At 40.8% G+C, this 25,735-nt stretch overlaps 1 protein-coding gene across 11 annotated transcripts in view; it reads left to right on the plus strand.

Moving 5' to 3' along the window:
* CTNND2 (catenin delta 2) overlaps positions 1–25,735 on the plus strand; it is an 888,536-nt gene that overhangs the window by 757,923 nt on the left and 104,878 nt on the right. For all 11 annotated transcript variants that reach the window (XM_023625841.2, XM_070246034.1, XM_023625845.2 and 8 more), the window contains 2 exons: positions 1,085–1,270; positions 14,673–14,846. In XM_023625841.2, the coding sequence (XP_023481609.1) occupies positions 1,085–1,270; positions 14,673–14,846 (360 nt within the window). The remainder of the gene's footprint in view (positions 1–1,084; positions 1,271–14,672; positions 14,847–25,735) is intronic.

A 25,735-nucleotide genomic window follows, 5' to 3' on the forward strand; every position in this document is an offset into this window, starting at 1 on the left:
CTTTCCTAGCTTCTAGAGCCTTCCCACGTTCCTTGACTTGTGGCCCCTTCCTCCATCTCTTAAGCCACTGATGATGGGTCGTGTCCTTCTCACATGGCTTCTCACATGGCTTCTCACATGGCTTCCCGCTTTCATTTATAGGATGCTCATGATTACATGGGCCCATGTTGCTAATCCAGGATAATCTCCCCATCTGAAGGTCAGCTGATTAGCGACCTTAATTCTATCTGAAACCTCCATTCCTCCTGCCTATCACATTCACAGGTTCCAGAGATTAAGATCTGGACATCATTGGGGGGTTTTATTCTGCCTACCACACGCATTCTCTACCTCCCCTAATCCACACAGGAAGCTAAAACACGTATACTATTATGACCATCTTGCAGACGAGGATATTGAGCCACAGAGATGTTGGGTGCATTGTCCAAGTCTCACAGCCAGTAGTCAGAGACCGAGGGTTCTATAGGCATCCAGCTCTATACTGTGTGTCCTTAACCACTGTTTAACCCCCATGCTAAGAAAACAGGAGTGCCAGCCATCTCAAAGAAAATCAGTAACATGAACACATTTATGGCCCCAGGTGACCACAGCACCTGGCTTGCCTAGGACACCCCTGGTTTGCACCTCTTGCCCCATTTTACCCCCAGAAAGTGCCTTGGTGGATGGCCACTATTAATGTCCCCCTCCCAGAGCTGACGGAAATCTGATTATCTGTGTTCTTGGTGATTCTGAGCCCCAGGCCCCAGGTGAGAGTTGGCTGTAAGTGGATGACATCTGGGACTTCTTGTGGTTATAGCTTCTTGTCCACTCACAAGTGAATTTCAATCAACACTGACAGCTGTTTATAGAAGTAACTATTGTTGCTAAGTCATTTCCTTAGGGGCAGAAGTGGTCTGAAGACCTTTCCAAGCTTCTCTAAATTCTCTCCACTGTGGCTGCCAAGGGAGCCTTTACGAGCCAACAGCTGAACGCATCCAGAGAGAAACATGTATGTCGAGATTAATGGCTTTTCTGGGTGGAGGAGTGCTGCGTAGTTTTTATTCATTCCTCCTGTTTCCTTTTTTTGTTTTTTTGGGTTCTCCAGACCGTTGAAAACTGTGTGTGCATTTTAAGGAATCTCTCCTACCGGCTGGCAGCAGAAACGTCTCAGGGACAGCACATGGGCACGGATGAGCTCGACGGGCTGCTCTGTGGTGAGGCCAATGGCAAAGACACGGAGAGTTCCGGGTGCTGGGGCAAGAAAAAGAAGAAAAAGAAATCCCAAGATCAGGTGATGCGGGCCACTCGCAGCTGCATGCAATTATCCCCTTCCCTAATTACAATATTAATGTCTCCTCTGTATATATAGGTACAGGGCTCTGCATTTTCAACGTGCAGTAAAATCACTAACACGTCTGCACAGTTTCCTGCGGGAATTACACAGCTGAGACGGTGGAACATTAAGTGATCCCCCCCAACCCCCCACCCCGTTCCTGTAGCTGAGCCAAGTTAGGAAATTTCAAAAAGAGAAAGAGCCGCTCGAGTCTCAGGCGAGCTCTAAGGTACCAGCTCGTAGAGGTGAGTCAGAACCAGGTGCTGATTCTTCAGTGTGTCGATTCACTCATTTATGGAGGTCCTTGTCGGGACCAGGTCGGGTGCTTTGCGGGGGGTACGGATGCACAGGATAGGTGTGGTCTAAGGAGGGAAGCTAAGGAGAGTTGCACAAAAATCCAGCACGTATTTTATGGCGTGTTTTGAAACGTTTGGATATGCCATCTTGCACTTATTGTTGGAAATAGGGATAGCGGTCTGATATTGACAGCCCTTCCAACAGAATGACATTAGACGCTTGGCCTTGGGGGATAATTCCGATGAATTCAGAAAGCTGTCCAGCTGGGGAGGCCTCTTCAACATGGAAGGGCCTTTACTTCGAGCAGCTGTATGTAGGTTACCCTGCAGGGAAGTCATCAGAACAGCCTCCACCCCTCTCCCTGGGAACCTCTGGGAGGCAGAGCCCCTCACCCACCGGGCCCCCAGGTAAGGGAGGAGGGTGAAGAAGTGCCCATCCTGCGGCCAGCTGGAAACCCTGCCACTGAGGTTTCCCCATCTCCCACGGACACTGTGCTCATGCCTCCAACCTTCCCCTGGACACTGTGCTCATGGGTCTAGGCTTCCCCTGGACGTATCTCCAGCTGCTGAGGGTCATACAGACCCAAGATCTGACTGTCCTCAGGAAGAGGGACGGAACCCACAAAACTCTCTCTTGCCAGGTTTTTAATTCAAAATACGAATGCAGAATTATCTGTTTAGTTCACAGGACATTATTTTCTAAACTATGTTAGAAATAGCTTTACTTCGGGTAAGGGTTAAAGGAACTATTTTATTTAGAGTAAGGATTAATGAGAATGCATTCTTAAATACAATCCCTAAATTTAACTTGAATGCGTCGGTGTTAGCGTTTTTGTAGGTTCTGGTTCTCCATCTGTCCGTGGCCCCTGAGGGCTGCTCCAGGTACTTCTACAACTTTTACATCAGTCTGTTCCAGCTTAAACACACCTACAATTTAGGAGATCCGTGCTCATGGCCTTTTTGATGGTGACCTTCTGTTCTGAGAGCTAGATTCCCGGCCCTGCGTTTTCTCCTGTCATGAGTCAGCACTCTGAGCCTTCTGTCCTGTCCCTGAATTGAGTAGCCTCTTAAGAAGATTGAGCTGTGGTTCTTAATTCAGCCACTTAAAATCCTCCCACCGGGGACATGCAACAGTCAGGCAGCAGGTATTCATGGAACCTACTGTGTGCCAGGCATTATACTAAGTGATGTCAGATAACTCAGTTTTCCTCCCCAGTACTTAAGGGGGCCAGACCATTGTGGGTTCTGCACATTTTCAATATCAAATAAATTAAACGTGGCTTAACAAAGGTATAATGGGTTCTCCTCATGGTTTCCTTTTGCAATGTTATATACTGTGGGGCCTGGTCCCTACACTGCTTCATCCTGAGAAATGAGCCAGTGTAATAAAGGTTGAAAAGAACAGCTTCTGGGCAGGAATGCAGTGCTTCCCTGTCTGCCCAGTGATCATAATCCCCTGTCTCACCTCCTGCCTAAGGACTCAGAACCTACTGCATGGGCCCCAGGCAACTTTGGAAGGCAGATTTGGAAAATGCCTTTATGCAGCATTAGCTTGGCTAAAAAAACTTTAAACTGAGATTGAATTCACTCTGATTTCAAGGTTTTCTCTCCAATCTGTTGCTCAGATTCTGAAGCACATCCTTCTGATGGCCCCTGTGCCTGTCACTGGTGTCTAATTTTTTTTTCTTTTTTTTTGCTGGGAAAGATTTGCTCTTTCCTAGCAAACAGAGCTTACATCTGTTGCCAATCTTCCTCTCTCTCTTTATTTTTTTCCTCCCCAAAGCCCCAGGACATAGTTGTATATTCTAGTTGCTAAGTCCTCCTAGTTCTTTTATGTGAGCCACCACCACAGCACAGCTGCTGACAAACAGCAGTGTGGTTCTGTGCTCGGGAACCAAACCCAGGCTGCTGAAGCAGAGGGCACCAAACTTTAACTGCTACGCCATCGGGGCTGGCTCACTGGTGTTTCATTTTGTAAGATTCTGCTCCAAACCCTTTCTCCAGCTCTGCCGAGGTGCACTCACATGGCTTGATGTCTTTCAAGAGCCAGGTGAGGTTATGGGTTGATTGGGTCCAAGAAGTGAGGGGTCAGAAGAGAACATTCATGGACTTCAGCTCAAAATATAGCTCATCTTTCAAGGTGTTAGCTGCCTCCGTGAAAGTTTATGGGGAGAGGTTTTCCAGACTTAGAACACTGGACTTAGAATCATATTTTATGACTTCGATGAGCTCTTTTCTAAGTTGAGTAAGATGACATGATTAATAGCATTTTATGATTTCTGCCAAAGTCTAAATGAAAATTTGTATGGCTCATTTGTCCTATTTTGTTTACCATAGTCTTTAAGGGGAAAAGAAAGGATTTCTTTGAGAAAATTTTACTAAAATTACCATAAGTTAAAATACAGTTGAATATTGTTATTTATAAAGAAGCTTCAAAGTTATGATTTTAACCAAATGATAGGTTTTTTAAATGGTGTTTTATCTGGGGGCCCGCTTGGTGGTGCAGCAGTTAAGTTTGCACATTCTGCTTCAGTGGCCCAGGGTTCACTGATTTGGATCCCAGATGTGGACCTACACACTGCTCATCAAGCCATGCTATGGAAGGCGTCTCACATATAAAATAGAGGAAGATGGGCATGGATGTTAGCTCAGGGCCACTCTTCCTCAGCAAAAAGAGGAGGATTGGCAGTAGATGTTAGCTCAGGGCTAATCTTCCTCAAAAAATGAAAAGAAAAGAAAAGAAAAGATATTTTATCTGGGCTCTAATATAATACAAAAATATTTTGAAGTGCCAGAAAATTCAGTATCAAGTATACGGAGGATGTAAACAGATAACAGTTATGCTTGTTTGAAGCATGGCTGTTTAGTATTTTTTGTCAAGTTCAAAATATTTGAAAAGCCAAAAGTAAAAATTGTCCTTCATTTGAAGGCTGATGGAAGGCAGGCAAAGCTGAAAGGCCTGGAGGCAGGGAGGCGAGCCAAGGTGCAATTTAAGATGAAATGCAGAAGGAGAGGAATAGGAAGGCACCATCAAATCCAGGGGCCCTCCTGGCATGGCGGCCAGTCCCAGAGAGAGAACTGAGTGAAGATGGCGCCACCTGCTGGGAAAGATGGGCATCTGAGCCAGCCCATCCCTGGGGTCTCAGCAGAGCAAAAGGGCTTCTTCACCCTGAGGATTTCCTCAAGTGCTTTGCATTTGGAGAAGGCAGGCCTCCCCTCCAAGGAGTCTAAAGGAATTAAAGGCCTCAATTAAAGGCCTCAAGTGATAGGAGGAGTCAAGGTCCTACTGTAAGCAGGTGGCAGCAAGGTGAGAAATGTTCCTATACCTCTCCAGGACAAAGTATCCCAATCTTTGCTAACACCAGAACTGCAGGTTACCTTCAAAGGCTTCAAACTGATTTAACTCACCTAGAAGCTTCCAGAGAGTTCTAGGTTTACAGCTTTAAAAATTATCAGATATCATCCATCCCCTGGAATCTGTTCTCATAAAGTCAGGTTTTTAAAGAAGATACAGTGATTAGAGAAAATATATAATACAAAGTGAAGTGAAGAAAGAAATATAAAACAAGTGTGTATACAGATATAGACATTATGTAGATAAAACCTGGCTGGTTTTTTAAAATATGTGTCATATGCAAACATAAAATATAGGCAGGTACAAAAACATATGTTTCCAGAAAAAATGTGGTAATATCAAAGACAGAAGATGATGGATTTTTTTGTACTTATGTATTGACAAATTTTCTAGAAGGGACCTACATTTGTAATCTTTTCAAATGCCATTTAAAAAATAATATTCAGGGGCCGACCCGGTGGCATAGTGGTTAAGTTCACGTCCTCTGCTTCAGTGGCCTGGGGGTTGCAGGTTCAGATCCCACACCTGCACACTGCTTATCAGGCCACACTCTTGTGGCATCCCATGTACAAAGTGGAGGAGGATTGCCACCAATGTTAGCTCAGGGACAATCTTCCTCAGCAAAAAATAAATAAAAATAATAATATTCAAAAGGCACTAAGTCAATTATGCTTATAAAAATCTATGTGTTTTTTTTTTCTCTTAAATGTAAGATGCCTGTGAACATAAGGGGCTATGTAAAATAAAAAGTTGTCGAACTCACAGCAGATACTTCCCAGGACAAAGGAACCAGTGACTTTATCAGGAAGCAAAAGAGATGACAATCTTAACTGGTTGACTGATTGCCTCTTTGCGGAGTTAGCTGGGTTCTGCGGCTCTGTTCTATAGTCTACGGAAGCTCCTTAGATCTGTCACATCTCCTCGCTGGGATGCTCCCTCCTTCTCATGGCCCAAGGGGGCTCTTCACATCCACAGTCCAGGAGCAGAGATGGGCAAAGAAGACAGGTGGGGTGGGGAGTGCCCTTTCCTTTGGAGCCCACCTGAAAGTCACAGACATCGGTGTTGCTCACACCCCTTTGCTCTGTGTGGTCCCATTAGCCCTCCAGCTGCAAGGGAGGCTGGGAAGTGCAGTGTTTTTGTTGGGCAACCATGACCCTGGGTGAACCTTGGACATTCTCTTAACTAAATGAAAAAGGAGTGAGGTGGCATTCTGAGGGGCTGCAGTGGGAGCTTTTATCACTGAAATTGTTTAGAATTGTCTGCGCATAGTAATTAAAAGAAGACTGACTTTTATTCCTGTCACTCTTTGGAAATTCTCTGCAAACGGTGCAGCCCCTGCTTTGGGGCAACCAGGTGACTGCACCCACTGCCCACCTTGGCACAGGACAGTCAGGAAGAACAGGTGTGGGCGCATCGCCCACTCTGCCTCACCATGCACGCTCTTGTATGCAGCTTATCACCGGCCTCGGCATGACCTCTTTTCTTGGCAGTAAATGGTCGTTTACACCGGAATGTGGAAGGGCTACCAAGAATTCCGTTGTAGGGGTACACCATGGTGTGTGACCCGGTCCCTGAGTATCGGAAAATTAAGTAGTTTCCAAATTTTGACTAATATAAACTGTGATAAACATCTGTGCAGTTAAATCTTGCGTACATCCCTAATCACGTCTCAGGGATAAATTCGTAGAAGTGAAATGTCTAGACCAGGTGAATGCTTGTAAGGATTTGGATACATAAGCCAAAATGTATCCTAATGTCTCTAGAAGCCAGTGACAGTTTAAGCACATTTTGATTTGATTTATTATCACTTGATGGATCTGCCCTTCATGACATTCTTGATGCTTTTGAGGGCTCATTTCCTAATGTCACAGGCTGGTTATCTTTCTTCCAGATAGTTTTCATTTTCTTAATAGTAAGCATACTTTTTCTTTTGCTACTTATTACCATTTCCTTTCTTGTTGTTTTTTTTTTTTTTTTTAAAGATTGACACCTGAGCTAACAACTGTTGCCAATCTTCTTTATTTTTCTTCCTGCTTTTTTCTCCCCAAATCCCCCCAGTACATAGTTGTATATATTTTAGTTGTGGGTCCTTCTAGTTGTGGCATGTGGGACGCTGCCTCAACATGGCCTAATGAGCGGTGCCATGTCCACGCCCAGGATCCGAACCCTGGGCTGCCGAAGCAGAACGCGCGGACTTAACCACTTAGCCACGGGGCCGGCCCCATACCGTTTCCTTTCTAACCATCTGTTTATTTCAGCTGCCTTTCGTTCCTCACGGCTGGTTCCAGTATAGTCTCCCTCTGCTTTCACCTCACCATATGCCAGGAGCTTGGTGACTCAAGACATGAGATTTCATGTCCTCAAAGCAACAAATCGCGTGCGCCTACAAAGATCACGGCTGCACTTTTTTTTTTTTTTTTAAAGATTTTATTTTTTCCTTTTTCTCCCCAAAGTCCCCCGGTACATAGTTGTATATTCTTCGTTGTGGGTCCTTCTAGTTGTGGCATGTGGGATGCTGCCTCAGCGTGGTTTGATGAGCAGTGCCATGTCCGCGCCCAGGATTCGAACCAACGAAACACTGGGCCGCCTGCAGCGGAGCGCGCGAACTTAACCACTCGGCCACTGGGCCAGCCCCACGGCTGCACATTTTTACGTGATGACTCTCCTTTGCTACTACCCATAGATGAATCAGATTCTTCTACTTCTTCTTCTGCATCTCTCATATAGAATATATCCCATCCCCTAGAAATGCTGCTGTTCGCTCTCAACGAGTTTACAGACTTAAAACTCTATTTTAAGCATCTCGTTTAGTTTCCTTATTTACGTTGTAGTGTTCAGCGCTCCACACCCTTGATAAGTATTCTGTGTTTGTATACTGGAACAGGGTTTCTCAACCTTGGCACTGTTGACATTTTGAGCCAGATAATTCTCTGGTGTGGGGGCATTCCTGTGCATTGTAGGATGTTATCAGCATGCTAGCCTCTACCCAGTAGATACCAATAGCACCACCTCCCCCATTTGTGACAAACAAAAATGTCTTCAGCAGTGCCAGTTGTCCCCTTGGGTGGGAAAGTTGCCCCAGTTGAGAACCACTATACAAGGCTGTCTTTGAAGGATGTATCACCAAAGATATAAACAAACACACAAGACTACAGGATTATCTGAAGGAGATTGGCATGTCAGGGACAGAGCTCCCTTTAAAAGGCAGGTAATGGGGAGGGTCATGGCCCAGGTGGATGAGAGGTTAGGCGCAGAGAGAATTCTAGATTAGGATTAATGCGTTCCCCTTGCTTCCATCACCATGAGGTGGGGAAGGGGCAGGTGAACCTGGTAATGTGGACCAGCCTTGATAACCCTCCTCTGTGGGGCACAGTGCAGCAGCCTCATTTTGCCAGTCTCTGGAGCAGGCAGCATCACCCACCTACCTCTGACCTCTTCCTAAGGGATGTGTGCCTGCACAGCCTCTTGGCCCCACACCCACAGAGGCGAATCAGCAAGGCTATCTACAAATGTCTTCCCTTCTGATGCTTTGTTCAGAAAACACCATACCCTGCCTCTGCTTTAATACAGGTTTCTAATCTCTCAGATGCAAAACCCCCCATACCTTCTGCAAGGAGATCCTGGAGACCATGTGTGCCTCACAGATACAGCTAACTGGCCACCATCTCTCACCTGCATCCTTTAGCTGCCCTTTGCACAGCTCATACCCCCTGTAGCCAACGTCTTCTGAACAGCTTCTGGGGAAATTTGGAATCCCAAGCTACTCTTTTCTTTGAAATCTTGAAGTGTCAACACAAGAATCATTTCTCTTCTGGCTTTTTACAGTTGCTCAGAGTTTTTTAATAACCATCACTTCTATTTCTCACCTCCCTTCCTTCTCATGCCCCCAAAATCTGGGAGTGATAATGAAGCACTGAAACAAGAAAATCAGTTAGTGACTTCACTGTTCCAACCACGTCAAGCAAAAATGGCATGCGGTGATGGACTTGTGGTTAGGTTGTAGCTTTTTAAAGTGCTTAGTACTGGCTGCAGCCTGATTAAACCAAACCCTGCATGAGAGAACATCCCTGACAGATTACCTTCTTAGAACCATCTTAGAGCATCTTCTCTTCCTGCACTGTGCAATGTACAGTGTCTTCAGCCGGGCGGGAAGAGTGGGATTTTAAAATCAGAATGTTTTCCTGTCTCTGCAGATCCACTCCCTTTAACCTGCAGTATCTCTGGATTATTTTGTAGTTCATTGAACTCCCTTGAAAAGGAAAACCTGCACATGTGTAATGACTGTGGTGCCCCCTCAGTGGTAGAGAAATCTAGGCAGTAGAGATGCATTCCACTGGTGAAGAGGCCTTTTCTATTTGTGTTCCAAAGATACAGCTCAGCGGGAAAAGCTCTTTTCTTCACATAAACTGGGATGGCTGTGACATATGTGAGAGGAGCAGTGGCATATTTTAGCACTTCTCCTGAAATGTAAATCCTTCTCCCCTTAGGCAAGTGCTTCTTGTTCCCATCTTCATGGTACCCAGCCCAGTGCTTTGGAGATGAAGACTGGGGCAGTTGTAGGCTCCTTGAGAGAGGAAGAGCTGATGTTCTCTTGTAAACTTCTCATTCAGTAGGGGCTTTTATAAATGTAATAATTAGAGTCTCCTGAGCCGCCATCCCTTAAAGAACCCCATGTTTACAAAGTCTCTTTGTAAAACGTATAGACATCTTTACTTTCTGGTTTTTGAACTTTCTGATTTTTTTCTGTAAGTCACATCTTTCTCTTCATATAAGGAGCAAATTGCTTCCACTATTCCATCTTCAAGTCAACTAAGATAGAATTCTTTTAAATAGAATTTAAGCCTGATGGAGAAGCAAAAGCATTAAAAACAAGTCCAAAGAAAGGCATTTTTCTTTTCTTTTTTTTTTTAACCCACACATTGAATACATTCCCACATCTATGTGATTTTATTCCTAAGCAGACATTTCTTAGAGTGGCTCATGTGTCTCTCCTTCCCTTACCATGATCATATCAAAAAGCATCGTGTCAGGGCGAGCCTGGTGTAGCAGTTAAGTTCATGTGCTCCACTTCAGCAGCCCAGGGTTTGCAGGTGTGGATCCTGGGTGCAGACCTACACACTGCTCATCAAGCCACACTGTGGCAGCGTCCTACATATAAAACAGATGAAGATTGGTGCAGATGTTAGCTTAGGGACAACCTTCCTCAAGCAAAAAGAGGAAGATTGGCAACAAATGTTAGCTCGGGGCCAATCTTCCTCACCAAATAAAAACTTTTAGAAAAGCATCATGTCCAAACTTTAGCAGCCCCTTGGCTTCTAACTTGGGAGCATGTTGTTCACTTCCTTTTCAAAAGGTTTGAGCATCACATTCTTGGAAAGAGAATATCTATTTTCAATTTTATGCAATTTTAGAAAGTGAATGATATAAATTGTTCACTGATTTGTTTATTGATATTACTCATATAGTCATACGTTTAAAGCTAGTAAAGAAATATTATGTTCTGTTATGAAGGTATGATAGGTTATTGAGTGTTGATACTATGTGGGATGACAAAGCAATCAGTTTGCTCTGTGACCTACTGTCAACATGATCCTGCCACATTCTCCTTGTTTGCTGCTAGCTTGTCCCCACGAGAGCGCCGTGGCAGAAAAGACATGGTGTAGCTGGAAGGTCCTGCTAACATCAAGTTTTCTTAGTCCTCACTGTGATTACTGTCTTAGTCTGCTATAGTCTGAGTGCTTTAACAAAATACCATAGACTGGGTGTTAAGCATTTATTTCTCATAGTTCTGGAGGCTGGAAGTCCAAGATCAAGGGGCTGGCATATTCAGTATCTGTTTAGGGCCTCTTCCTGGTTCACAGGTGGCCTTCTCCTTGCTGTGTCCTTACATGGGGTAAAGAGAAAGCTCTGGTCCCTTCATCTCTTTATAAGGATGCTAAACCCATCTTGGGGGCTCCACCCTCATGACCTCATCAAAACCTAATGACCTTTCAAAAACCCCAACTTCAAATACCATCACATTGGGGATCAGAGCTCTAATATATGAATGTTGGGGAGACACAAACCTTCAACCCATAGTATTATCCATAAAAAAATCTCAAAAACTCTGGTATAACCCACTCAATCCCTAGCTTCATGAACTCTAAATATATGTGTAAAATTCTAAATTCCTATAAACAAGAAAATGAATAAGCGGAGCTTTATTCTCAGAGAAATACGCTCTCTGATATTGTTTCCTATTTAACAGCTATGACTTGCTTGAAGTGTAATTTGAACATTTAAGTAACACCTTTAAGAATCAAGAGCTGCTAGAACTTCTGAAAGTTTTATTTGTTAAAATATAACAGATGAAAATAAAAACACCTGCAAAACCGAGGAACATTTATTTAACTTTCAAGCATGAAGAGTAAAACTATGAGGAGGGGATGGTTTCACTGAAAAGTTCCCCCAGGCTGGAATAAAACTTTTTAAACCACAAATATCTTTCTCCTTTTGCTTCTGCTTCCCTTTTATCTAGTCTCTTCTTGATTTTTAAACTTTAACCTGATAAATGAAGATATAGAAATACACACTTGTATTTTTGCGTATGTCACAAATTGGCAGTAATGCAGATACTGTAATCAAAAAATACTCTGCTAGCATGGCCCTGTGGGTTTTCTAGAAATACTTTGTCTCCTTGGTTGTGCCCTGTCTTTATTACATAGAAAGTTCTGTCTCCTGACTTTATGACATTTCGCTTCTTTGTATTTTATTTTCATATTTCAAACTCAGAGAATTTTGGGGTAATGTGCCCTCAAGATATAGTCCAAAACAAACACAGTTCGCATAAGGCTTATAAATTTAATCCTGTGTTCTTAGGACTAATGAGCTGGATGATCAGTGTTCTGGCTGTGTTAAAGATTGAGCTGCTGCTTGCCTCCAGTCCATGTGCTAGTTCTGTAGAAATTTAAGGATAGATGCATCTTTTATTTAAGTTTATAAATTGACATATTTCCACTTTGGTAAAAGAATTGCGTATCCCATGATTTCTCGTGGATCCTTACTGCAGAAGAAGGTTAGCATTAAAAATCTGTATGTGCAGGATGGTTTGACAACTTTAGTCTGATCTTGATGTCACCGTTGCTGTATAGTCTTGCTGATGTTGACTTGTTAGGTGATGTATGTTGAGTATGTCGGCACAACTCTTAAAGAAGACTTCCGGTCTTTTTATAGGGGATGAAAACCTATTTTTTAATGGACGATTGATACTTCTTTCCCTATTAACTCAGTAAAAGTTTGAATGAAGTAGCCAGATCAAGGCCAAATACATTGACGGGCTTTGAAATAGTGCTTTTTCTTCGGTCTTGACGTGCCAGGTGCTGTCAATGTTCCGAAATAGCAGAGACTCTCCTTTGAACCCCGTTTCTACTTGTCATCAAAGATTATCCGTATTCACATCACTTTTCCTTTTATTTCCTTCAGATTCTCTCTGTCACCATTAAAAAAGGATTGTAATAAATGGTATTTAAGAGCTACATAGATCACATGTCAGAGCAGAAGAAAATTGTCTACTGATTTAACCATTTATCCTGTTTTATTGCGCAGGAGTTAGAAAACGAGAACAAGATGAAACCCAGCAAATGATAACACAGCTGCTTTTTGCTCTTTTTATAGTTTGGCTGTCACATTTTGTAATGAGCATGCAAATACTGCTTCTATATACCTCCTGCTGTTCTATTAGTTTGTACATGAGAGGGAAATTTCATCCTTGTTGAGTTCTAAATTTCCTAGTCTGATTTTTCTGAATATTGTCAAATCTTTATATGAAAATGATAGCATAAAAGTTTTGAGGAGATGACAAAATAAAAAATGAAAAAAAAAAAAAACCAAATGAAATGATTTTCCATTTCCTGTTGCGCAAGCAGATAGATTCAGTACCCCAGGCTGGTTTCCTTTGAGAAGCTAATATTACCCCTGCTTCGTCATTGAAATCAACAAACCTGCAAAATTGCTGTTCTTTTGTGCTAGTGCCATCCTTCCATCCAATGCAATGAGACAGTCGCAAATAATGAACCAGGAGTGATGTGGCAATTCTGGTTCACTTTTAATTTTGTTTTTTTTTATGTATTTAGAAGAGATGTGCTGATTTAATTGATAGGCTGTGCATGGGTACAAAGTTATCTTTGAACAGTTTAGAAGTGACTTTGGTTAAAAGAACAGGAAGATTCCCACACTGAGTGTCTTTGTTATAAAGTTGAAACTGAGCGACACTTTCATTGAAAGTGACCTTTAATGGGATGTCCAATATCTATCCATGGGATGTCATTCATCTCTGTGGGTTAGCCTTGACTTAAACTAAGCTATATCGTAATTGAGAAAAAGAAGGCATGAATTTTTAATTTTTCTTATGGAAAATAAATGATGAAATTCTTGAATTTATTTGTGACAGTTAAATAACTTTATATTATCTCTATCAACACTTCAATTTTTGTGTTACAAGGATATGAAGTAGGCCTATATTTTCTTCCAGTAAAATTTTCAGAATGAAGGAACTTACACAAATTCTGAAATTTAGTTTTGTTTTCATATTTATACATACATATATACGCACACGCATATGTATATACATAAAATATCTACGAGAAAGCTTAGTGTATGTCATTTAGATTGTATTTATTTTAAACGGTCACTAGTACTTCATTTCTACTCTCGTTATATTCATTGCCTTTATTTTTCATAAAAGATAAAGGCTGTATGTGATCAAAGATCAGAATCATTATTGCAATTTTTAATATTTTTTAAATTATAAGAGTAATAGAACGGAAAATTTGAAGTATAGAAAAAAAGAAAGATATAAACATTCTATTAATAAATTTTTATTATCATTACAGGTTTTTTATGATGCATTTTACTTGATATAAAGCACAAACCCCATACCACTTTGCATCCTGCTTTGTTCATTTAACTTTTATCATAATCGTTTATCCAAGTTGCAACACAGTCTTCATAATTATCATTTTTAATAGTCTACTGATATTCCTTTGTGCATATAAGGCATAATTTTTAAATTATGTTTAATTAATTTTTAATTACACATTTTCCTGTTATTCAATAGATTCGGTTCAGAGCAAACTTAACAGAATTGCTGTAAACTCTAGATTTGCCTGTAGCTCATGTCAATGCATCTAATAAACCATAGCAATTTTCTCTCTTTTGTCCATTCTGTCAGATGCAATGATAGTACTCGAAATCAAACAAATATTTATTTTACAAGTTATATAGGAATTTATCACAGTTAACACTTATGCCTAAGTGAGGAGATTTGATTATTACTACTATGTTGTGCCAATAGTATGCCAACTGTAAAATACGCTGCCTTGTTCTTTAGCCTTCTTCTACTCTACCCCATCAAAATGAATCCATCTCTTCTCCTTTCCTATAGCAATGTGCTAGAGTGGTGCTCAGAGAGCTTATCCATTCCACTGCCAGTTGCATTCACTTATGTACATGCTCCAACCCCTCTCCCCTCCATCAGAAGCTCTCGGTGGGCAGGAGAGGCTCTCCTATTTTGGGTGGTCCCTGGACAGCTAATACATTACCCTACATGCAGTAGATATTCACCAAACGTGATGACTCCCTGCTTTTATTTTTGTCTGTAATGTTGCAGAAGGCAATACTGGGAAGTGTAATGATGTTAAAGATGTTGACTCTCTCATTTTTCTTCCACCAGTGGGATGGAGTAGGACCTCTTCCAGACTGTGCAGAACCACCAAAAGGGATCCAGATGCTGTGGCACCCATCAATAGTCAAACCCTACCTCACACTGCTCTCTGAGTGCTCAAATGCAGACACGCTGGAAGGGGCGGCAGGCGCCCTGCAGAACTTGGCTGCAGGGAGCTGGAAGGTATGACCAGTTCCTTACAATAAAAAAGAAATCTGGAATTAAGAGCACGTTCCTAGAAAGTAATAGGAGTCCAGTGTTGAGAAATGCAATTCTAATCAAGTTTTTGAGGACATCAGAGAAAGACCAGTTACATTGAACTCTTGGACATAGAGAGGTATTTTGTTGTTGTTGTTGTTTTGTTTCTTTGCTTTTTTGTTTTTTGTTATTTTTGCTTTTTTCAGAAGCTAACGTCTACTTTTTTTTAACTTTTTATTGAGATTATGATAGTTTACAACCTTGTGAAATTTCAGTTGTACATTATTGTTTGTCAGTCGTGTTGTAAGTGCACCCCTTCACCCTTTGTGTGCACCCCCCACCCCTCCGAGAGGTATTTTTTTTTAAATTCTTCTTAAGAGCTCAGGGGTCCTTGAAGATCACTACAAAACGCAGATGAGTAGATGTAAGTACAGTCGTTGAAAATGCTGTGATATGCTTTCCGTTCTGTTTGTGTAGCTGAGCTACTTCATTTTCAGGGGAGATTGTGACAAGTTGATGCTTTTCAAAGCACTATTGTTGACTGATTAAGGGAGCTCGTACCTAAACACTTTATATAAAAACCCATGTGTATCCCTGTGATGTTATAGCTTGTCCCGTCCTGGCAGGAAAAGAACCTCTTGCATTTTTAAGTTATGGGCTTGTAGAGAAGAACAGTATTGCTAGTTATCTTTGGCAAAAATGTTAAAGTAAAGCAAATGTGTGATTGGGAAGGAGATCAGGAGGGCCTTCTTCTCTGAGTCCTGATAAACACACGCTGTTCCTGATGGGTTTCCATAGAAAATCTCCATGACCCTCATTTTGGGTAGAAAGGGATTCACCATAGCAAAGAATTCTTGAGTATGGCCACTAATCATTGCATGAACTAACTTGCCTTTTGCATAAAAAAGTGTAACCTCTTAGAATGAGAGGAAATGGGGAAAATATCGAGAGGAAGTTTGGACCTCTACCATCCATTTTCCATTCATTTAATATCAAAGGCTGGGGTTTGGGATATGCATAAATCACTCTTTTCTTTAACATTCATTTTCTTCAAAACAATGTTAATATAGAGACATAGCTACAGATAATTCTCAGAAGCTCAGTACCATAGGTACCATACATACTGGCTTCAGTATTGTCATGTAACTATACCCTCCCTTCTTATTGTACCTTTCAATATCTGCCTTCTTGTTACCTCTCTGTCTCTGTCATCGTTTGTTTCCATTGTTGCAGTCCCAGCTGCAAGACTACTGTCTTTCTTGGGTGTGACATCCCGGCTCTGGGGGCCCAGTCCCTGACAATAACTTCTCAGCAGTTGGCTACCGATGCATGGGCAGGCCCACCCCTTCTTTTGAGAGTCTTAGGAATGAGCATAATTGACCCTTTCCTCCCCTGCCCATAGGCAGCCCTGGTGTTGTACCGCAAGAATTCAGGTTGGGCTGGGCTTGAAATGCAGCGATCTGTTGGTTTCAACCAGAGAAAAGCTTCAAAAGTAGACTCATGCCAGGCAGAATTCCAGAGTATAACCTTACATGTCTAGAAAAGAGATAATAATGGAAATCACTCCCTTAAACTAATCCTTAGATCTTACCTCCCTCTAAATTTAGGAGGCTTTGACTCAAATCACAATTCAAACCTAGGCTCTACCTTTTCTGAGCTTCTTGACCCTGGGCAAATTATAACACCTCATTATGTCTGAGATGTGTCATCTGAAAACAGAGAAGACCGTGGCTGCTTCACATCACATTATGCAGATCAGTCATGACACTGGATGCAAAGATGGGAGCGGGATGTCCTAGGCCACCAAGGGGTTGTCACTATGCATAGCTAAGAGTACTTAGTTGTTGCAAGTCCCTACCCAGCTCCCCTGCCTTGGGGGACTACCTAGATGGGCATGGGAAAGTGGGCTCTGGGCTGTAGGCATGAGTCTGACCTGAGGCACAACGCCATCTAGATGGTGGCAAATCGAGTGTGCCCCCTTAAAATATGATTTTTTAGTGAATTATTATTTTCCTTGAGAAATACTTAGATTCTTACCATAAGAATTTAAAAATGGAGAAATGTCTTTGAGCCCTGGAAGATTTTGAGTGTAAGACTACAACCTTTGCTTTAAAAGTTAAACTCTATATTCCTTATACTCAAAAAGTTAGTTAGAAACACGGAAAACATATTAAAGACCCAAATAAAACTTCCAGAGTTTAAAGTCCAATGTTTGAAGCAAAAAATACATGGAAATGGTATTAAAAGCATATTAGATATTATGGAATTAAAGATTAGCAAACTGGAAGACAGCAGTGGAAACTATACAAAATGAAACACCGAAAAAAGAAGGAAAAAATTTACAATGCATCATTGAGCTTCAAGTGGCCTGATGAATGTGTGGAGTCCCCAGATGAGACACAAAAGAGAAAGAGAACAGAAAAAAATATTCAAAGACATAGTTGTTGAAAATTTTTCAAATTTAATAAAAAACCATAAACTCACAGATCCAAGCACAAGAAATATGAAGAAACTATACCAAGATACATTATAATCAGATTGCTCAAGATCAGTAGTAAAGAGAAAATCTTAAAAGCAGCCAGAGGAAAAAAGACGGTCCATACCAAGAACTGCACCACTTCTAAACATCAAATTTGAGGATCAGTGTCACCAATTATTCATTGATTTTTATGAGTCCTTTCTGAGCTACTAAGAATGTTCTCTAGAAGGGAATCTGGTCTGTAAGCTCTTTGAGGGCAGAAGCTAAGTCCTATTTATTTCTTTGTACCCTACTGCTCAGCCCTCTGCTTAGATGAGCAAAAATACTCAAATGCAAGTGTTTAACTGACATAGCATCTATAGCCACATGTCTCTTTTGTGGATAACAATCTTTCATATTTATATACATCTATCAGTCACTAAGCAGTTAATAGCACATATTATTACCAGGCCATGTACAGATGGTCACATTTTATGATTCTTTATTTGGTTCTTTGATTCAGATTGGAATATATGGTCAATACAATAAAATTGACAGAAAGGAATTATGGGAGAACTGTTTTCTTTTCAGTTTCCAGACTCATCAATGCTTTGCAGGCTGCAGATCTAGATAGCTTTGCCCAGTTCCACAATTCCTGCAGTGTTGAACTTTCTGTTTAAATTACCAGGCTCTATGTCTTAGAGGTCGTCAGATCAGCTGGGAGAGCTGCTGAGATATGTCTGGGTCTTTAGGTGTATGAAGTAATAAAATGATATGTTTACTATTTATACTACTTTATAGTAATTTATTTTACACTAATTTATATTATGTTGATATTAAAAATTCTCTCCTACTTTTGGATTATATGAGAATTATGGAAGAAATATGATAAAAGTTCGCAATATTTTCTAGCAAACACATCTTGCTGACTGTTTTCAAGGCATAAACCTATACATTAATTCAGCACAGTTGTCTCCAGTGTAAAATTCATGTCTACATATGCAGAGAGCATTGATTTGGTAAATTTTTCCATTACTAATAGAGTAGAGACTACCAAGAAGGAAGCAGAAGGTTCTGGAACAGCTGAAATCAATGTCGCAAAAGCTGCTCTGTATTTTAGACAAAGTTTAACAACTATGACCATCAGATTTCCCAGTCCACATCAGATTTCAAGCAACAAATTAAAAAATGCAAGGAGCACCTCTTAAAAACAGACAAGCAGACACACAGATCTGCCATAAGAAGGGAGGATAGACACCTGATGGCAAAGAGAAAAGGTGGAAGAGTTAGAAAAAGTAAATACTAGGCTGCAAGAAAGAAAAGCCATCAGAGGCCATTCAACTTTTTGGCTGTTTCATATATTTTAGTAACTGGAAATCATAACGCTGACCCACTGTCATTAAGAAAAACTTAAACTATTACTAGTAATTTTAGAAAACAGAAAGCATTTTAGAAAGATTTCTATCCCAATGGTTAAAGTAGAATTTTGACTCTCAGGATCTCCAACTTACTTATACGAAGCACTGCCCCTCCTATTAACTCTAGACAAATGGAATAATCCTCAGGTAGGGCAAGGGGCCGCTAAGGCATGTTTGTGTGTTGCTATAAATATATATACTTACGTAAGAGTTTTCTTATCAAAATGCAAATACACAAGCATACATATAATTCAATCACATTTTTATCATTTATTGTATAATTTATTAATTTACCATATTAAATGGTAAGGGAATATATGGAAAGGCAGATAGATAATCCATGGGGTTGATTTGAGAAGATAATCATTAAGCCGAACACTGATAAATTGTTGTAATTTTTAAAATATTGAAAATAATTTGTACAAAGAACAGAGAAATCCTTACTTAAAAAAACTTGATTTGGGGCTGACCTGGTGGTGTAGTGGTTAAGTTTGCATGCTCCACTTCGGTGGCCAGGGTTTACAGGTTCAGATCCCAGGTGCAGACCTACACGCTGCTCACCAAACCGTGCTGTGGAGGCATCCCACATACAAAATAGAGGAAGATTGGCACAGATGTTAGCTTGGGGACAATCTTCATCAAGCAAAAAGAGGAAGATTGGCAACAGATGTTAGCTCAGGGCCAGTCTTCCTCACCAAAAAACAAAACAAAAACAACTTGATTTATGAAAAACTTGAGTAATTAAAAGATTGATTTAGGATACACAACAGCATCCAAGTTTCATGTGGACAGTGTTACCATCTGAAATCTAGAGTTCTAAGAATGTGTTTTTATAGCAACTGTTGAAATTTGGTTGCATTCTTTTAGTGTCCTTAACTTTTTATGACCCAAACAAAAGCAGAAATGTGGAGATAAAACACCAAAATTTTTTTTTAAAGATTTTATTTTTTTCTTTTTCTCCCCAAAGCCCCCCAGTACATAGTTGTATATTCTTCATTGTGGGTCCTTCTAGTTGCAACATATGGAACGCTGCCTCAGCGTGGTTTGATGAGCAGTGCCATGTCCACACCCAGGATTCGAACCAACAAAACACTGGGCCTCCTGCAGCGGAGCACATGAACTCAACCACTCGGCCACGGGGCCAGCCCCAAAACACCAGAATTTTGCATGGAGACAGCTTTTCATAGACCTCATCATCTGGAACAATGACTTCTCTTTATGGGAAGATTGTGCACACTCTTTTTCTGTGACAAATTGACTAGCAAACTGGATCTTCATAATGGCCCTAAACACCTTTTAAACTTTAAAACATTCATTACTTGGTTCATGAGCATCAAAACATAATGGTATTATGGCAGAAGCAAAGTGATAGATGTTTTTCATAGCCAACATGGACTTCAGTTGCCTTTTTCTCATTTACAGTACAGTGATTTTGTTTGTCATAGAATATTAAAACAACTGGAGATAGTAGGTTGAAGATGTCCACAATGTGAATGAATGCTCTTGCACCTCCTGTTTATGGGTTATTTCTATTGTAATTGAACTCTGTGAAAGCCCAGGGTTTGAAGTATAGAAATATTATCTGTACTTGCTATTTAACCAAACATTTTAGCTATCTTTGTATAGTCAATTTTCCTCCTAAAATTAGGACTGTTCTTAAAGAGTCTATTATTTTCCCATTTCTTTTTAAAATAAGATAGAATAAAGAGATAGTTGGACATTAATCTGTTAATATTTAAAGAGGTAACATGATAAAACATAGATGTAGGGAAGAAGGAAACAGAATCTGTGGCCATGTGACCCAAATGAATAAAAAATAAGAGAACTGGGAAATTTGAGACTTGTCCCGAGAGATAGGGACAGCAACTTTGAGAAGGGCACTGAATTTAGTGTAGCTTAGCAGTTAGTGTGTCTTGTAAAAGAGAACCAGGGCAGATTAGTGGAGTGCAGCAAATAAAAGTAAAAATCATAATTTGACATCTAAGGCAAAGAGAATTGCCTTTGCCCTAGTTAACAGTGCGATGTCAAGCATAAGGTTTAAATGCAAAGAAACAGAGTTTTGAAAGATTATGGTGAAAATGGGGCAGGAAGCATGAAGGGTTAGAAATTGGGCCAGAAAAAACACAGAGGTTATATGAGGACTCTGCCCAATCAGCAGACTCCGAGAGACATACACTCACTTGGACATGTTGACCAGCCTGAGGCAGGACGGGGATGGGCCCAACCTAAGGAGAACAACGTCAAGTGAAGCAGAGTTCTAACCAAGTCATGGACCCTAATTACACATGACAAAGTGACTTCTTCTAAGATCCCAGTAAGTAGTACTGATAGCAAGAACTGCACTTGTGTTGTAAATGCCGTTTGCCTCCAGATTGACTGTAGAATAAACTTGTGTTCTGATAATTTATCATTACTTTCATCATTGTCACTCAGTCCTCTGGCTTCCAAAGCCCTGAGTTACAGAATTGCATTATGAACCTATAGAAGCAGCTAAACCTGAGGGACTCCCACTTCCAGCCAAGATGCCAAGATGGAGTGACAAGGTCCCAAAGGATTTACCTTCCTTTAAGGAATGACAACAATAACAACAATAAAGAGAAATAGTTGAAACAATGGCTTTTAAGATGCTAAACCTTAGTCAATGAAAGACAGTGATCTCTGAGAGACAGGAAACAAAAAAGGTAAGCCCCATGATTACCCCACCTCATTGTCTTGAGAAAGCTTCTAGACCACGGCACAAGGATTGGGAACCTAGGAGGAGCTTGGGAATCTGGGGAGACCATGGCTACCAGAGTTCATAGGACAGAACACCAAAGAGGAGAAAGCCACACGTAGAGAGAACCCTAGAGGTCTACAAAGGGTCCCCCTCAAATATTAAGCAGAGAACTAGCAGTGCATGCACGTGAGGGAAATACCAAAGGCTGAGGAAAGAACCTCCTGAAATTATTAGAGGAAAAGAAACTTGGCACTCACAGAAGGATGAGTTTAGTGTGCACTCCCAAGAGCCAGACAGGAAAACCTCAGAATTCATGGGCCATTGGGTAGAGCACCCAGGAGGGCCTTGCCTCAGTGCTGAGGTATAATTAACCATGGGCGAAATATGATCTAGTCTTTCCTATTAAATCTTAAAAGTAAAATCCAAAAGGATCAGTAGTTCCCAAGTAAATTCACTGCATCCTAGATCAAAGCTTAAAAATATCTATAGGAATACATACAAAAATATCTAGCACCCAACAAGTTAAGAATGTCTGGCATCTAATCAAAAATAACCCTAAAAACAAATAAACAGGAAAATATGGTTCGTAACGAGCAGAAAAAATTGATCATTGAAAACCAATTCAGAACTGATGTAGATGTTAAAATGACCAGACTCACAGTTGTAATAACTGTATTTCAGATGTTCAAAACATTAAGTATAAATGTGAAAAATATACAAAAGGCCCCAATAACATTTCTAGAGTTGAAGATGCAATGTGTGAAATGAGAAATATATGGGTAGGGATTAAAGGCAGGTTAAACATTACAGAAGAAAAAGTTAGTGAACTTGAAGACAGCAATGAAAACTATACAAAATGAAACAGAAAAAAGGAAAGGAAAGTACAGATCATCAGTGAGCCTCAAGTGGCCTGATGTACATATAATTAGAATCCCTGAAGGAGAGGAGAGGAAAAAAAGAATATAAGCACTATTTGAAGAAATAATGATTGAAAATTTTGCAGATTTAGTGAAAACCATAAACTCACAGATCCAAGCAGCTCAAGAAACCCCAAGTACCAGAAACGTGAGGAAACTCTACCAAGGTGCATCGTGATCAAATTGCTCAAAATTGGTAATAAAAAGGAAATATTAAAAGCAGCCAGAGGAAAAAAGACACGTCCATATAAAGATAAGGATGACAGCTGATTTCTCATCAGCAACAATGTCAGTGAGAAGACAGTGAGGCAAAAGGTTTAAACATTGAGAAAAACAACGTAAGCTGCTGGGTCCAGTTGTATGCAGAGTTGATTTTGGTTTGGTATCTAGCAGGCACAACCTGTGGCCGAAGGCAACTCCCAGGATACCGGTTTACTTAGAGCAATTGTAAAAGTGTCTGTAGAAGAAACCCTCCAGAGCCCAGTTAAAGACGTGGGCTAACCTGAGAACTGACATGGTTAAGTACCTGAGCAGCGAGGTCAAAGAGGAATTCTAACATAAAAACTTCAGTTTAACCGTCCCAGCATGATCAGAGCTATGGTGGCCTGGGACATGACACTCAATATTCTGTTCTTCAGTCCTGAGGACAAGCAAGTGTTCATAAGCCCTGCATCAAAAGTTCTAGCATTGCACACAAGGACCACAGAATTAAAGGGTGATTTTGGCTTTAGGAAAAACTAGCAAAGGAGCCTGTGATCACTTTAAACCCTAACAGCACTTTTGTGGAATTGGTTAGAACTTGCTGGCCCTATCAAAAATTGCAGTGGCTTTGATCCTTTCTGCATAGTTCCTTTCAGTGGTGAATGCTGTTCTTAAATAATAAGCACTTGATGCTGGAAATCAACCTGACATTTTCTTTCATCAATTAAACTTTTTTTTTCAGGAAGATTGGCCCTGAGCTAACATCTGTGCCCATCTTCCTCTACTTTATATATGGGACGCCTACCACATTCACATCAGCAGTGCATAGGTCCGTGCCTGGGATCCAAACTGGCAAACCCTGGGCCACCAAAGCAGAGTGCATGAGCTTAACTGCTGTGCCACCAGGCCGGCCCCCAATTAAACATTTTTTAATCTCCAACTATGAGCCATAAATTGGAAGACAATTGACATAAAGAGATGAATATGACTTGGTACCTTCTGTGAGGTACCTCCCAGTATAATAAACATGTAAATAAAAAGTTCAGAAACCATCGTAAGTGCTATGATGGGAGTATAGACACAAGGGTGTATATATACACAATGCACAAGGATGTCCAAGGGATCATTTCTACAAGGAAGAGGACAGGAATGAGGAATCAGACTTCTAACATTACTAGTTAAAACCTTAGGGCTAAGAGTCAATGATTAGAGTTCATTTTAATACACTAACATGTCTCATTATTTAGAGGAATGCCAGCTGCTACAGCAAAAAGACCCCTAATATGCAAGGGCTCAAACAAGATACAAGTTATTTTCTCCTGATGTAACAGGTCAGGGCAGGTGTGTGAGGAGGGCAGCTCTCCTCCATGAATTAATTCACCCAGGCTGTCAGCTCTTCTGCCATCTTCAACATGTGACTTCCAAGATGTGATCACCATCCACCAGCAGGAAGCAGAAAAAGAACACAAATCCTCAACCAGAAATGTTCTCTTAAGAAAATCAAGATTAAGGGCCGGCCCGGTGGTGCAGTGGTTAAGTTCGCATGTTCTGCTTCTCAGCGGCCCGGGGTTTGCTGGTTCAGATCCCGGGTAGGGACATGGCACCGCTTGGCAAAAAGCCATGCTGTGGTAGGCATCCCACATATAAAGTAGAGGAAGATGGGCACGGCTGTTAGCTCAGGGCCAGTCTTCCTCAGCAAAAAAGAGGGGGATTGGCAGTAGTTAGCTCAGGGCTAATCTTCCTCAAAAAAAAAAAAAAAGTCAAGATCACACTTACATGTCCCTCTTAACATAATCTGGGCTCAACTCCGGGCCTCAGTAGACAAATGCTTCCACAAACTCATACACCACCGACAATGACTAATAATTTGCAGGCATAAGGTAATCTAAATCTAGTTTCAAGAAAATAGAGTTTTCTATTCTAAAGGGACAAAGAGTTGCTAATATGTTCAATTTGTGTTGCAAAATAAAATGCTTAATATCTTAGTAAAAAGTAATGTCGCTCGAGTTAACTTACTGCCAAGGGCTTCAACGAAAACTGTGCCTTGTACTTGCAAGACTGAAAGGGCTCGTATCAACATGGTCCCTCCAGACTGTGCCCTAAAGACAAATTTCAGATTCCCCCCACCCCATCACCAAAAGGAAGAAATTGTTTAATGTGCCAAAAATGGCATATTTTCTGGCTCCAAAAGAAAAATATGCAATCTGGCCCCCTGTCCCCTTGAGGCATCATAGTTAAAAAGAAAAAAAAGGGATGCATATTAAAGGAGAAGTTTTCTGACTTGGTGTCTAATAAGTGAGAACAAAAACAACTGAATTACATTTATTTTCTTATATTGAGTGAAGAGTCGCTGAATCTGCCATGCCTGCACTGCTTGATCACGATCCTCATTGTCTAGAGGGCAGAAGTTAGCAGTTTCACTTTGAACCTGCAATCCTGTCAGTCTCCCTTCTCAGGGGGTGTTTACCAGCCCTGCCACTAGGGGGCATGCAGGAGCCTCAGAGTACGACCTATCACAGCCTTTGTCTCAGACCATGCATGCCTATGATCTAACAAGGTCATATTTAGTTCCCCGGAAGGCATTTCTAAATGCCGTCTGCATACAGTGATGACATCTCTAATATTTGATAGCATTCACAATAAAAAAATCTTGCTCTGTGTCACTTTTACTTAAGCTTGACCTTCTTTATTTGTTCTTACCACAAAAGTCTATCTAAGTGCTTTTTGCCCTAGGAAATTCTCTTGTTGGACATTAAAATTTTCAACGCCCCGTGAACAGATGCAGTAAAATCCCATCTTTGCACTAAACTGACTTACATTTCAAAAATACAAACAGAAAAACACATTAAATATGCAATAGCTGCCTTTACCTTAACTAAATTTTTATTTACTAAATTGATTCATTGCTTTACCAACATAAGGGAATTCTTCACTACTCCTCTTGATTAGAGACACGACTTTTCAAAATAAATTTTGCAAACAAAAATATATAATCTTATAATGTAGCTCTGAATTTAAAGAGCTGACACCTGAATCCTATGCGCATTGCAAAGGAGCCCCAGCGTTTGAAGAGCCTTGTGTGAACACTGCCCAGTTGCTTCATAAATCTTCATGCAGCCACCAAACAGTTGTTCACCACCTGGAGGAACTTGGCAATTCAGATA

The sequence above is a fragment of the Equus caballus genome, chromosome 21 (assembly GCF_041296265.1).
Source record: "Equus caballus isolate H_3958 breed thoroughbred chromosome 21, TB-T2T, whole genome shotgun sequence".
NCBI lineage: Eukaryota > Metazoa > Chordata > Mammalia > Perissodactyla > Equidae > Equus > Equus caballus.